At 43.6% G+C, this 15554-nt stretch overlaps 1 protein-coding gene across 2 annotated transcripts in view; it reads right to left on the bottom strand.

Annotated features, from left to right (window-relative positions):
- Positions 1-15554, bottom strand: part of HECA (HECA ribonucleoprotein granule regulator) — a 45031-nt gene that overhangs the window by 6813 nt on the left and 22664 nt on the right. Inside the window, exon 2 of one of the 2 annotated variants that reach the window (XM_086318089.1) lies at positions 8839-9888. The exons of the other annotated variant lie outside the window; for it this stretch is intronic. Within the exon in view, the coding sequence (XP_086174215.1) occupies positions 8839-9888 (1050 nt within the window). The remainder of the gene's footprint in view (positions 1-8838; positions 9889-15554) is intronic. 2 annotated transcript variants of the gene reach the window in all.

Raw genomic sequence — 15554 nt, 5'->3', positions numbered from 1 at the left:
TCCCATTCACCATTGCAACGAAAAGAATAAAATACTTAGGAATATATCTACCTAAAGAAACTAAAGATCTATATATAGAAAACTATAAAACACTGGTGAAAGAAATCAAAGAGGACACTAATAGATGGAGAAATATACCATGTTCATGGATCAGAAGAATCAATATAGTGAAAATGAGTATACTACCCAAAGCAATCTATAGATTCAATGCAATCCCTATCAAGCTACCAACAGTATTTTTCACAGAGCTAGAACAAATAATTTCACAATTTGTATGGAAATACAAAAATCCTCGAATAGCCAAAGCAATCTTCAGAAAGAAGAATGGAACAGGAGGAATCAACCTGCCTGACTTCAGGCTCTACTACAAAGCCACAGTCATCAAGACAGTATGGTACTGGCACAAAGACAGAAATATAGATCAATGGAACAAAATGGAAAGCCCAGAGATAAATCTATGCACCTATGGACAACTTATCTTTGACAAAGGAGGCGAGAATATACAATGGATTAAAGACAATCTCTTTAACAAGTGGTGCTGGGACAACTGGTCAACCACTTGCAAAAGAATGAAACTAGAACACTTTCTAACACCACACACAAAAATAAACTCAAAATGGATTAAAAATCTAAATGTAAGACCAGAAACTATAAAACTCCTAGAGGAGAACATAAGCAAAACACTCTCCGACATACATCACAGCAGGATCCTCTATGACCCACCTCCCAGAATATTGGAAATAAAAGCAAAAATAAACAAATGGGACCTAATTAAAATTAAAAGCTTCTGCACAACAAAGGAAACTATAAGCAAGGTGAAAAGACAGCCTTCAGAATGGGAGAAAATAATAGCAAATGAAGCAACTGACAAACAACTAATCTCAAAAATATACAAGCAACTCCTGTAGCTCAACTCCAGAAAAATAAATGACCCAATCAAAAAATGGGCCAAAGAACTAAATAGACATTTCTCCAAAGAAGACATACAGATGGCTAACAAACACATGAAAAGATGCTCAATATCACTCATTATCAGAGAAATGCAAATCAAAACCACTATGAGGTACCATTTCACGCCAGTCAGAATGGCTGCTATCCAAAGTCTACAAGCAATAAATGCTGGAGAGAGTGTGGAGAAAAGGGAACCCTCTTACACTGTTGGTGGGAATGCAAGCTAGTACAGCCACTATGGAGAACAGTGTGGAGATTCCTTAAAAAACTGGAAATAGAACTGCCTTATGACCCAGCAATCCCACTGCTGGGTATACACACCGAGGAAACCAGAATTGAAAGAGACACATGTACCCCAATGTTCACTGCAGCACTGTTTATAATAGCCAGGACATGGAAGCAACCTAGATGCCCATCAGCAGACGAATGGATAGGAAAGCTGTGGTACATATACACAATGGAGTATTACTCAGCCATTAAAAAGAATACATTTGAATCAGTTCTGATGAGATGGATGAAAGTGGAACCTATTATACAGAGTGAAGTAAGCCAAAAGGAAAAACACCAATACAGTATACTAACGCATATGTATGGAATTTAGAAAAATAGTAATGATAACCCTGTATGCGAGACAGCAAAAGAAACACAGATGTATAGAACAGTCTTTTGGACTCTGTGGGAGAGGGAGAGGGTGAGATGATTTGGGAGAATGGCATTGAAACGTGTATAATATCATATGTGAAATGAATCACCAGTCCAGGTTCAATGCAGGATACAGGATGCTCAGGGCTGGTGCACATGGATGACCCAGAGGGATAGTATGGGGAGGGAGGTGGGAGGGGGGTTCAGGATGGGGAACACGTGTACACCTGTGGCGGATTCATGTTGATGTATGGCAAAACCAATACAATATTGTAAAGTAATTGGCCTCCAATTAAAATAAATAAATTTAGCCTCCAATTAAAAAAAATAGAATAATGATGGATTACCAACTACTGTCAATGAAACACATACTTTAAGTTCAAGTTTATTAAACACTGGCTTCAATTCACTTTTCTGAAAAGTGCTGCCAGGTTTACAATACGTATATCCAAACTCACATGACCAAGCCACAGAGGCTCATAACCAACCTGGGATCATGCAGGGCTTTCTGCTCATATGGAGGCTGAACCGGCAATGCTGGTCTGTGCTCAGGGGCTCTCATCATCCCCTCATAAAAAGCCCAGTCTGTCTTGGTATTGATAGCCCAAAATTATGCCACAGCCAAAATTACTATGTTAACTGTTCTTGCCTCCAAAATTGCTCAGCCATCACCACATCCAATTTAGGAACCAGAATTATATCTTACTTGTGTTGTTTTCCAAAAGGAGTTTGATGTCTTGTTATTTACTAGGCTCTTGAAAGTCGCAAGTTCATCCCTCTACTATTTATTGATATCTAATGCTTATAAAGGAAAGACATCACCCTAGTTTACATGGAAGGGTTTAGGTTCAAATCAGGAAGAGTTAGAATGTCCAGCAGCAGGCAACAGGTAGCAGCAACAACGTGCTCTCTACGTGGGAATCAGGGTTCCACGGTGCTAAAAACTACCATCAGCAGGACACATACTCCTACATGGTTTCTTTCTCAGAATGTGCTGCCCACTGCCATCTTTTCAGTGTTAAGGGTCAACCTGCTCCTTACCCACTGGAAAGGGATATACAGTACTTATAAGGAAACCTTTCATTTCATTCGCTTACAAGACTCTCCATCTCTGTGAGAACTATGCCCTCCTTGAAGCTGCAATGTCTAGCACAGTATCTGGAACATGGAAAGCACTCCATAATTGTATGTTGCATGAACGGATGGAATATGTTAACAGCCAAAGACATTTTAACCTTGGGGGCCTCTGCCAAAAATGGGATGGGTGATAACAGTTTCTTGCAATACTGCCCACCTCTGCTCTGTAGTGTTCTGAAAATAAAACGATCTCACATGCCATGCCCACTCAGAGTGGCCTAGGGCATTTCAGGATGTCAGTTCAGTATCCAGCTGCCACTGGAAAAGGCTTCATTTCCAATCTCCCTTCTAGACTTACTCACTGCAGTTCTCCAACACTCAAAGACACCCAGGTGGCTGGTTGGAGCAGGGACAGATGGAGAAGTCACATGTTGGTAGCAATAACCACTATGATGAAGTTGACAGTGAACCTCACTGAATGCTTACCCAGGACCTGGCACTGTGCTTGGAGGCTATGTGACTCATTTTACTTAACCCTCATGACAACCCTATAAAGTAGGCATTATTGTTATTCCCACTTCAGATAGGAGGAAGTAAAACTTACTAGAGCTGAAGTAGCTTGCTCAAGTTCAAAAAGATAGTAAGTAACAAAGTCCAGACTTAAATTTCTGTCTGACTCTTAACCTCCACTCTACATCATGGGAATTCCTGGCCTGGACTGAGTCTCTGGATTTGTTTCAATTACTGTTTACACGTTATCCTAAGTACTGAGAATTTAAAATTTCTAAATCTATTCTAGGATTGTGAATTCAAACAAACAGTAGATTTCTGTGGTTCTAAGTGGTAAAGAAGCACCAAAAGAAATTCTTAACTCCATCTGTCTCAGTAAATTAATAAATTATTAAACCTTAATAAATGATCACAACCAAGCAAAAGCATCTTCATCTGGAAAAGTCAGGGAAGAGGCGCTGGAGCTGGGCAAGACAGTGACGGGAACAGGGTCCCAACGCAAAGGCGTGACAATCCACAGAGTCCACCACTGGAAATAATACAATATTTCAGGAGTGTATCACCAACTGCAGCCTGGAATCTTATGGCCTGGAATGGGCCTTTCTATTGGAACTGAAAATGCTTTAAGGAATACATGGTTGAAACTCTAGAATGGAAGAAATGATTGACACTGGCGTGTTATAAAAAAGATTGCACGGACTTCTCTTAGATGTGGCAATAAAAACACAGACACATGCCAAGGCCCCACTTGTGGCACTGACTTGTCCGGTACTGATAAAACACCCAGATCCTCAGATTTTTATTATCAACAATCAAACTGCTCAAGACCTTTGTAGTACACACCTAATGCATTCATTATCTGTGGATGTATATGTACTTCAGGTGTGTACACACACACAGAATTTTCAGGCTATCTAATTTTTACCCTTCTCATCCACTCTCTTATGGGTATCCAAGATCAGTCCTGGGCTCGGTCATATACTCCTGCTTTTCCTTCTCTTTTCTCCCCATTCAAAAACTCTTCCATTCTTTTAGCCACTAACATTATAAATAAGCTTCAGTGTTCATCTTAGATATTTATTTATTATAACACTTGTGAGAGACATCTCCACACAAAAGTCCCAGCATCTCTTCAAACCCAATACACACAAATGCCTCTTCTTCTTTTATCTAAGGCCTGGTCCCTTCCCCAACTTTCTCCACTCCTGTTCATGATAAATACCATTTACTTTGTCTAGACTAAGAGTGAGCCAACAAGGACACATCTTTATCCTCCATAGTCAAGCTGTCTCCAAAGCTGTAATCTTCCCTTTAACATAATCTCTCACAGCTATTCCCACCTTTCAATCTCCACTGTCACCACTCAGCTGGTCGCTTTTCTCCTTGCATCTAGAATGGAGATTTAAGTTACAACTGCAGAGCTTCCACCCCTTGTAAACAGTTTTTCTCCCAAGCAACCATTGGCTTAAAAAAAAAAAAAATTGCTAAATTCTTCAATTCATCAACGTGGCAAAGCTCTTTGTTATGGCTTGAAAGGACATCTCTAATCTGTTCTCCACGTACTTTACTCATTTTCCACTCGAGAACCTCTGTTCCAGGCAAATGGGTCTCTCAATTCTCTGTCTCCTGATCTTTTTATGAACCACCATTCCTTTCCTCACATTACTCCTTATCAACAAACACCTGATGTAGTAGTTAGACCCTGAGTTTATCAAAGTCCAACACACCTCCTGATATCTGTCTTCACACTGCCTCCTTTGACTATCCAGGTCAAAGTGCCCTTTTCCTCCTTGGAAATGATAAGATGCTGCTTTATGTACATAATAGCCAGGTGATACCAGTTCCACAGGTGAGACTAGGGCCTTAGGCCTGGTAAAGTTAGTTACATTTTTATAAATGCATCTTACGTCCTAAGATTATAGATCGATGAGTAGCAAGAACTGATAGTACCCAGTACAAGTATGCAATGCGTAAGTCTGGTTGGTTAGTGAACTGATTAAATGAAAGGAATCTGTCCATCATGAATAGAAAAAGGACAACTCTCCTCTCTTGTACCCTGTACCCTTGTACCCTCATTCATTTTCATAAAGAATACTTCCAGTCATGAAATGATGATGATGTTTCCATCTTCTTTCCTCTATAATTATCCCCACACAGTAGAAAAATCATGTAACAAAATAACAATTCCATCTTCCATGAAACAATGACATACTTGTAACTGTGAACCAAAATATGAGATCAGAAATAAAATGGAGAAAATAGTAAATGGTGCAGCTCTGAAACTGGACAAAAAGCACAGGGGAGGTTGAGATGAAGAGCTGAAAGAGAAAGAGTAATTTATTACTAAATAACCATACATTCTATACAACTTTCATCAAGAAGCAGAGTCTATTGAATGATCCCCTGAATTTGGGATAGCCTGACAACTTATTTTGAAGAACAGAATGTGACTAAAGTGAGTTACTCAGTCCTAAGCTTAAGTCTCAAGAGAGAAGGGCCATGCAGCCCCACTCTCGCCATCTTTACTGCCATCCTAAAAACAGCATGTGAAAAAGCCCCGGCTAGTCCACTGGCACACAAAAGGATGTATAAACAGGGATAAGCCATTCTAGCCAAGGCTCCCAAGGCCAACCAGTCTGCCAACTGTGAGACATGTAAGATGCCATCCTAACCAACCAACTCATAAAACTGTGAGAAATTATGAATCATCACTGTTTCACACCACTAAGTTTCAGAGTGGTTTGCCCAATAACAAAGGCTAAAAGACACAGAGGAGTAAGTGACATTCCAGAAAACGAGGAAGACCAAATTCAGCTCACTTTCCCTGCTGAGAAAAATAAAATAGAAATAGCATCCATGAAATAAGAACAGGATGCCATTAAAAAGACCTTTAGGAAATTACAAATACAACACAGAACAGAAAACCTTAAACTCAGTAAAAACATTGGAATATAAAATCACAGAAATCTTCCAGAGAAAAGAATGATAAGGAGATGAACAGGACCAAAAACATACATAATGAAGCATCTTCTCCACCTCAAAAAAAAAAAAAAAATCAGTCTAAGAGGTCCAACATCTGATTAACTGTTTTAGAGTTTAAAAAAAAAAAAAGGAAGAAAATGAAAATGGGAGTAAATCATCAAAGAAATAAATCAAAAGAAAATTTCCCCAAACTGAAGACTCTAGGTTTACAAAATCTTAAAGCTAAGAAAGCATCTTGCACAATAAATGGAAAAAGAGACTCATATCATGGTTAAACTTCAGAATACTAGAAAGAGAAAATCTAAAAACCTTTGGAGGATAGGAAGGGAAGATAAAGGAACAGAAGTAAGAATGATATTAGATTTCTCAGTAGCAACAGGGGAAGACAGAAGTCAGTGAAGAAAAGCCTTCAAAATTCCAAAGGGAAAATAATTAAAACTTGGAAGACTATACCCAGCCAACTACCAATCAAGTGTGAAGACAGAATCAAGACACTACCAGACTTTCAACATCTCAAAACATTTATTCCCAAGCCTCCTTTCTCAGAAAGCTCCTAAAGGATGCTTCTCAACAAATAGGAAATTAACCAAGAATAAAAAAGAAAGCATGAGATCAAGGAAGCAGAAGATAAAAAACAGGAAAAGAGATGAAGGAATTTCCTAGGACACCTAAGTAGTACAGCTAGGTAGTATTTAAGTGCACCAGGATAGACAGGAGCAGGAAGGTGAAAGTGTCCACGAAAAAAATTTCTAGAAAAAAACTCATAAAATGTTTGACAGGTATGTGGAAATGTTTTTGAAGGTGGTTTGTAGAGTTGCTGGAGAGTTAGAACTACCAACCAAAGCTTCAATAAAGGTTAAGCAATTAACCCCGATAAAAACAAAAGGTGTCCTGGAACATATGACTCTCTATACAGGAAATATATCTATACTTGCTGGCTCAGGATTAAATATTTACATACTCATAATAGCAAAATCACTAAGGAGTCAACTAAGAATTGTGATGTATTCAACGAAGAATTCTGATGCATTATCCTGAGAGAAAGGGGAAGATACAAGAAAGCATAAATCATCATCCACCTTAAAAGTAAATCAATACTTTACTTCCCTGGTGGGTAGCGGTAAAGAATCCTCCTGCCAATACAGGAGACATAGGCTTGATTCCTGGTCCAAGAAGACCCCACATACTGCAGAGCAACTAAACCCGTGAGCCCAACTACTGAGCCTGTGCTCTAGAGTTGGGAGCTGAAACTACTGAGCCCAAATGTTGTAACTACTGAAGCCCTCGCGCCCTGAGCCCAGGCTCCACGTTAAGAGAAGCCACCACAAGAAGCCCGCCCACGGCAACTACAGACTAGCCCCCGCTCACAGCAACTAGGGAAAAGCCTGTGCAGCAACAAAGACCCAACACAGCCAAAAAAATTTTTTTTTAATTTTTAAGGGTAAATCAACAGGTAATACCTAAAATTGGAGAATGAAGTTCACGGTTTTAAAATTATGATGGTAAAAATCTGAAGTTAGTTAAGATTCGAGAGTGTCTCTGAGAAGTGAGACAGCAGGGGCTGCTAGGAAGAAGTTAAGTGGGGATATATCCTTCTTACTATAGGCTTTCTTAGCACGGTTTTAAAGTTACAAACAGCTTATATGTCATATATCCCATATTTACATAAATTCAATAGTTTTACATGAATTGACAGAGTTCTCTGTCAACTGACCAACCCCGTCATTCATTTCTCGGTGAAATGTCCCAGTCTCTGTATGTTATCCACAGCACTAATAAGCTCCCCACCTCTTACTCTCGCATGTGTGTGCTTAGTTGCTCAGTCATCTCCAACTTTCTGTGACCCCATGTACTGCAGCCTGCCAGGCTCCTCTGTCTATAGGAATTCTCCAGGCAAGAATACTGGAGTGGGTTGCCATGGCCTCCTCCGGGTGATCATCCCAACCCAGGGATCAAATCCAGGTCTTCAGCATTGCAGGCAGATTCTTTACCTTCTGAGCCAACAAGGAAGCCCAAGAATACTGGAGTGGGTAGCCTATCCCTCCTCCAGGGGATCTTCCCGACCCCAGGAATCAAACCAGGGTCTCCTGCATTGCAGGCAGGTTCTTTACCAGCTGAGCTACCAAGGGAAGCCATCCCTCACTACTAGAATAATATCTGATTTTTCCTGCGATCAAGAAAGTGTCGCCTTTCACAAATTTTAAGATTAATTCAACTAATCTAAAAACTCACAGTCTCTGACCCCTCCTTTTCCTTCACTGTGTTATGTTTACAAAGATCAAAGAGAATATACTATAGCTTGCTGAGTATATTAACAAAGATTTCAAAGGCAACTATTTTATAGCAAGTAAAACATTTTTATGCAATTCCTTCTCTAACTTTCTTCCCAATTACTAAACACTGCACACCCGAATCCTCTCTTCAAATTAGAGCAAGACAAAAACATAAAATTACCCACCAGGACCACTGTATACTTAGTATAGTGTGACATCAGAGTGAAGGATATCACCTCCACCACCTCACTGGGCAGAGCTGAAATATTCAAATGTTAGCTAGCTCCTGTCTAGAACAAAAACACACCAGCAGTTAAAATGAAGCCCGAACACAGCCATCCCTTCTCATTGGCTTTTCACTTCTCACACACAGAAAACCGGCAAGGTGAGTGAACACCTGTACCTTGAAGGTGACAGGGAACATCGTATTCGATCTCATCGTGTCTCGAGGGGCTTAAGAACAGAGTTCCATCCACCAGCGGGAACTGCTCGAACACCGGGAGCACCCGGTGGCACAGGGCGCAGTTCACCACGTTCCTGTGGCTGGCGCTCAGGGCTGCCAGGATGAACTTGCGCAGGTCCTCGCCCTGGCCCATCTGGGCATCGTCCTCCATCCGCACGTGGAAAGTGTTCAGCTTGTGCCGGGGGATGTGAGTCAGGAGCTCGGACAGGTCCAGGCGCCGGAGGAACTGCACGGGCGCATCGAAGTGGCCCCCCCTATGAACCGACAACCCCGCCGGACTGTAGTCAAAGTGGGCGTTTCGGAACACGTGGCCCCCAGCCAGGGCCTTTTTGTGAGGCTCCAGGTGGATGGCGTTCTTGAGGAACTCCCCGAGGTACCTGGAGGAGCGGGGGCCGCTGAAGTGGGCGGGGGAGAGGATGGAGTAGCCGGTGGGCGGGGACTGGCCCGGGGAGCCGCAGGGCGAGCGCGCCCCGTAGACTGCCGCGCCGGCCCCAGCGCCGCCCTTCTCCTGCGAGTTCTGCCGGTCCATGGAGTGCCGGCGGGGCAGGTCGTGGCTCAAGCCTTTCTGGGGCTTGGAGGGCGGCCGGCACTTCTTGGCCTCCTCCACTGCCTCGCCGGGGGGCCTCCCGGTGTTCTTCTCTGACCCCGACTTCTTCTTCTTCTCATCCTGCATCCGCTTTACCTGGTACCAGTCCGTGTCCTTCTTCAGGTGGCCCTGGCCGCAGCGGCAGGAGCAGAAGCGGAAGGCCAGGTCGTAGCCCTTCTTGGTCCACATGTTCTGGCGGCACTGCTTCTCGTTCCAGCTCCGGGCCCGGCCGATGCAGTTGAACTGGACCAGGATGCTGCTCTCCCACTCGTAGAAGCACTGCAAGTGCATCCAGGTGCTGTGCGGGCAGTGCTCGTTGTTGCACACCACCTTCTGGTAGTCGTCTTTCTCCAGGTCCACCGGCCTCCCGAAGCTGCAGATCAGCGGCGTTGCACAAGGGGCTTCTGGGGAGAAGCACAGAAAGAGACAGATTCAGCTGGCGCGCTGTGCGATTCCAGCCGACACCAAGAGCGAGATCAAAGCTCACTCACCATCCCGCCTGAGCCCATTCACGCCAAGGCACAGCACGTTTCTGGTGTGGAGATTCCTACTACTGGAATAACACCAGACCGGGGTAGAAAACGTTCACTGCTTTCTTTTGGTGGGATGTTGTGCCAAGGAAATTTATTCTGTGATATTTGTTATCAGCTGAAAAAACCATTAAGCTTCAAAAAGCCCAAATCCTTCACAGTGCAATTAGCTGTGCATCAGTGCTTGCAACAGTGTAGTATGAGGTCTTCCTGAGACATGAGTGTAATGACAGGCAGTTTCAGGGTTTTTTTTTAAATGAATCACTCTGCTGAACTAGAAAATATGATGCAGCTAGGGAACCAACAAGAGGGCTTCCCTGGTGGTTCAACCGTAAAGAATCTGCCGGCCAAGCAGGAGATGAGGGTTCCACCCCTAGATCGGGAAGATCCCCTGGAGGAAGACATGGCAACCCACTCCAGTATTCTTGCCTGGAAAATCCCATGGAAGAGGAGCCTGGTGGGCTACAGTTCATGAAGTCGCAAACAGTTGGACACAGCTTAGCAACTAAATAACAAGAACAACTGAACCAACAAGTTCAGATGGTAGCTCCAAAAGGGCTCTCAAACCCTTTCTCATAGGGTTGGGTAATCCTGAATACCATGGAGAAAAGAAAACAGACTTGCCTCATCCCCAGCACTCTAGAATGGTCTGATACCTAATGGCAGGATGTTTGATTAAACTAATTGTTAGTCTACAAAGAATTACACTGCCAGTTCATGAGGGAAAAAAAAAAAAAAATTCTCCTTAAGCTATGAGGACAGCAAGCAGGAACACCAAGGTATCTCTACCCATAGGGTGTACAAAAGGCCAAGCAGGTTCCCAGAAGGGAGGTAAAACTTGGTAACACAGAGTAGACCCCATTTCTTAAGAAGTAAATAAGATTTATGAACATCTGGAAGCTATGCAATTTCCCTAAACCTTCCCAGCATCCCCGATGCCCACCAATGACAAGTACGACATGCCACCAAACGAAGCAATGCCAATGACGGGGCCCACAAAGCTGATGGCCCTCTATGGTACAATCATCCCCTTCAGTGTGGGATTCCAGGAACTCAGCAAAATGGCCCAAACTGACTAATCCACCTCTGTGATTACCATGGCTTCCCCATATACGTCTTGGGAGTCACAACACTTCATCTTCACTTGTTCAAACCCCAAATGCCCAGTGTAGCAATTGGCAGCATGAACTCTGCAGCCTGACTGCCCAGGTGAGAACTCCAGCAGTACCATCGATGAGCTGTGTGCTCGCAGACAGGTAACTACTTCTCTTTGTGTCAGCTTCCTCTGTATAAAATGCAGGTGTCAACTGAATGGACCTTATATGGTTCTTAAAAGGATGAAATATATAGATACACAGATGGTGCTCAGAGCAGAGCCTGGCATGCAGTAAATCACCTCCGCTTCCTCCCATTCTTCAAGGCCCACCTCTAGATAACAGGACTCCCCTCTTCCCTTGCATCCTGATCTCCCCACTCCCAGGAAGGTTCTGATCTGAACCTTATCTGAGTCCACACTGTGGTCTCATCAGGTGATGACTTAAGTGAGGATGCCTATTACACTTATCTGATTTCCTGGCCCCACTGGGCTCAGGTCTTGCACACATCCAGTGTTGCATAAAGGCTCACTAAAAAGACACTGGCACATGAAACCCACACATGATAAGCAGAGCAGAAGGAAGAGAGAAGGCTGTGATCCTAGCATAGAGACTAGGGTAGGGAAGCACACTGAAAAGAAGAGTTGTGTGTACACTGGGCAAATTAGCTGTAGTCACCTAGGCTCCAGGTGACATTTTAAAACACAGTGTTTTAAAATGTTAATTAGTCAATTAAACAAAGTTCAGTGGCTTTTACTGTCAGTCCTGCAGAGGAACAGCTTTGAAGGGAACGGCTCTGAAATGTACTGGCAAAAACCTAAATGATATTAACCCAGGACTAAGGAAATTAAATTTAAGAATGACCCAGGAATACCTCTGCATGCACAATATCCAAAACTTTAAATTTTAAATGTTGAGATTGACTTGATGTTTCTTTTAAAAGTATTTTTCACATTAAAGAAAGGTAGACTAAAAGGGGAAAAATTATTCTTACATCTTTTTTTTAAGTTCCAAATGCATATCATTCAACCAATCCTGAGCACTTCCTACATATCACGTCTTTGGACTTGGAAAGATTGGCAAGCCATGGTAAGAGCTCTAAAGACGTTCGTGCCTGGACCACATGCACAGAGGAGGGAACACAGTTCCACGTCCCTGTTCCTCTAACACAATCTGTCTTCATCACAGCCATTCCCACCTGTTTCTCCAGGTGGGACTCCACAACAAAGTGTCTCCACTCCAACCTGCCAGCTCGGCTGGTTCACATGGCAGCCACTTTGATGTGGCCTTATGGTTAGATCTCAAAAATATATATAAAGCCAAGTGTATGCACACTAAGACGCTTCAGTCATGTCCAAGTCTCTGCAACTCTATGGACTGCAGCCCACTAGGCTCCTCTGTCCATGGGATTCTCCGGGCAAGAATACTGGAGTGGGGTTGCCATTTCCTTCTCCAGGGATGTTCCCGACCCAGGGATCGAACCCAGGTATCCTGTGTCTCTTGCATTGGCAGGCAGGTTCTTTACCACTAGTGCCACCTGGAAAGAGCTAAATATAGCATTAACATGCATGCCTGCGTGCAAAGATATAAAGCCAGGGCTTGTTTAACACCAAACATACGCAATAGACACCTCGCCCTGTTACATACCTCCAGCCTTATAGGGCGAGGCTCTGGGGAACAGGGTGAGGAATAGGGGAACCTTGGGAAAGGGCCTCTGACAAAGCTTTTATATCTACACAGCCTTCTTTTTCCTCCCCCCTTTTCATTTTCTTACACAGGCTTCTAGTGAAGCCATAGAGGGCTTGCCTTTCTGCTCAAAGACACGATTTCCTTCAGGATTTGTTTGGAAAGGCAGCTGGGAAGAATGAAGGGCATGTGAGCGCCAGTTCCACCACTGACTAGTTGTTTGACTTGGAGTAGTTTCCTCATCTATAAAGTAAGGATACAAATGCTTGCGCTCACTCACCTCAAATACAGGTGGAAGCGCTTCGTGACTGTAAAGTTCCATAAAAACTCTTCTAAATTTAGTGCTCCCCCACTAAATGCAAGCTGCTCTAAGGCATTGAGAAAGTAAGTCAATAAATGGATAATGTCATGCCTTTGTTTCAGTTTCCTAAGTTTTGCAATTTACTGAAACATATAGCAAACGTTCTTTTAACTGTAAAAACAGCACTAGTGGCATTCAAACATCACACCTATAACAAAACTTGCCACATTATAGAACGTATTTGATTATTTCCTGAAACCTACTTCTAAATTTAGAAAATTCTTAGCTATTAAGAATAGTAGTCCCACAAAGGTATAAATGAGGGTAAGTGAGGAGAAGGGAACGCTCGCTTCAGTGAGGGCCTCTGTTACGCACAACCCTCGGGACTTTAGTCTGAGCTGTGCTGCCTAACAAGCAAAATGAGAAAAGGTTCCTTCATATGAAGACAGTATGGTTTTAAAAAACGTATAGGAACTCTCCAGTACATGTTTTTACGGCCTCACCATCAAATATCTCACACTCAGTTTCTATTTCTCCCTGCCCAAGTGAAAATAATCAGGGCTCACCTCATTCTGCTCCCTGATAGCTCAGTTGGTAAAGAATCCACTTGCAATGCAGGAGACCCCAGTTCGATTCCTGGGTCAGGTAGATCCCCCGGAGAAGGGATAGGCTACCCACTCCAGTATTCTTGGGCTTCCCTTGTGGCTCAGCTGGTAAAGAATCAGCCTGCAACCAATGCAGGAGACCTGGGTTTGAAGATCCCCTGGAGAAGGGAAAGGCTACCCACTCCAGTATTCCGGCCTGGAGTCAGACACGACTGAGAGACTTTCACTTCTACTTTCACCTCATTCTGGGCAAAAATCTCAAGTCGTTTCCAGTCTGGACAATAAGATAAGGAGGCTGACATCACTTGGGCAACATCTATCCCTCTCCATCTCATCCTGTATCCTTCCTCCCACCTCAGGCCTTGGTGTCCCCCTCCCAAACCCACCCCCAGAACCTAAAGAAAGGGAAGGATCTGACAGCGGCCATTTATACTGGCTGCCCAACCAACCCAAAGCTCTTGATGATAAACTCGTTTGCGCTGACAGGAACCCCCAAACCAGACACTGCTGTTTTCAGCTTCCTAACTGTGAAATTAACTGTTCTCACAGCTCTTAAAATAATTTCAAGCATCACAGGCAGGTGGGGAGTTTGGCGGGGTAGACAGGCTTCTGAAGTCATGTGAGGCTTTCTAGACAAAGCCTAAGGTAGGGACTCGGTCACATTCATCCTTGCAAACCCACTACGGTGAAAACTGTGTCATGTGTCTAATCAATGTCTCGTGGAAAGCAACTAGGGCCCAGTCAGATATAGGAGTCTGCAGTGACGGAGTGCTGTTGGAGGGAGGGTGGGGGAAGCTGGCCCCCAGGGAGCTCAGCCCCTGTCTAGCAGTCTCCACAGGCCTTCGAGACTCAGCCAGGAGCCTCTCTCGGGCAGCACCTGGCCCTCACACTTACTTCCTCAAACTTACCACGATCTATTCTACCCTCCTTCAGCATCCAGGTACCAAATGCAAACTTTAAGGTTTCTGAACAACTGTCTTATGATACAGCTCTGTTCCATACAGTAATTCCTCTTAGGGGGAGCACACCCTCTTGTCTGAAGAGCAAGTTCCCCTGGGGGGACGACTGTTCTGACCTGAGGCTGCTCATCTATCTCCAAGCTTCCTGAGGGGCCGGAGCATGGTGATTGAGGATACAGACTCTGGAGCCTGCCAACCAGCCTGGACTGACTTGTAGCTCTAAACTTAGCAGTTTTAAGACCTCTGACTAGTCACTTCAACCTCCCTGGGCTTCTTTCTTCTCACCTGTAAAATGGCAGCAACAAGAGTGAGCATCTACCTCAAAGGGTTGCCGTGAATATCAAAGGAGTTATTAAGGCAGTTTGAATGGTGCCCAGCCCATAATGAGCACCATTTAAATATACACAATTATTATTAAAAGCCCTATCACTTTATATTACTTGATGTAGAAACAAAAGGACTGCATTTAGAGCAAAGCTACAACCAGGAAGTGACCATCCTCCTTTCTCCATCTGTAAGTAAGTACAAAAAATACGTGCTTTCCCCCCACAAACAAAGCAGGGCAGCATGCATAAAATAAGTCACTAAATATGTACTGACAAGTTTTAAAGAAGCAGAAGGAAAATTCTGTTCTCCTAGCCCCTTAAAGATCTTCTACTCAGTGTCAGCCAAGTACCTTGCTATATGTAGTTTTCAACCTAAAAGATCTTTTCCAAGCCTGGGTAACAGGGATTCACAAAAAGCATGGCTGCCTTTGATTTATGAGATGTGTTCCTAAAGAACTTACATAATTCAAGACTGATTACCTCACAGTCTGCGGGCGGAGTACGGGGAATGCATCCTCGGAACGCATAAATCTGCAGCTCAGCCGCTGTGCTGTGTTTTTGCTTTACTG

Source organism: Bos grunniens, chromosome 9, assembly GCF_055505025.1.
Source record: "Bos grunniens cultivar Pamir isolate PY7600 chromosome 9, Bosgru_T2T1.0, whole genome shotgun sequence".
Taxonomy (NCBI): Eukaryota; Metazoa; Chordata; class Mammalia; order Artiodactyla; family Bovidae; genus Bos; species Bos grunniens.
The sequence above is the reverse complement of the archived record's forward strand: the minus strand, read 5'-3'. Positions and strand labels throughout refer to the sequence as shown.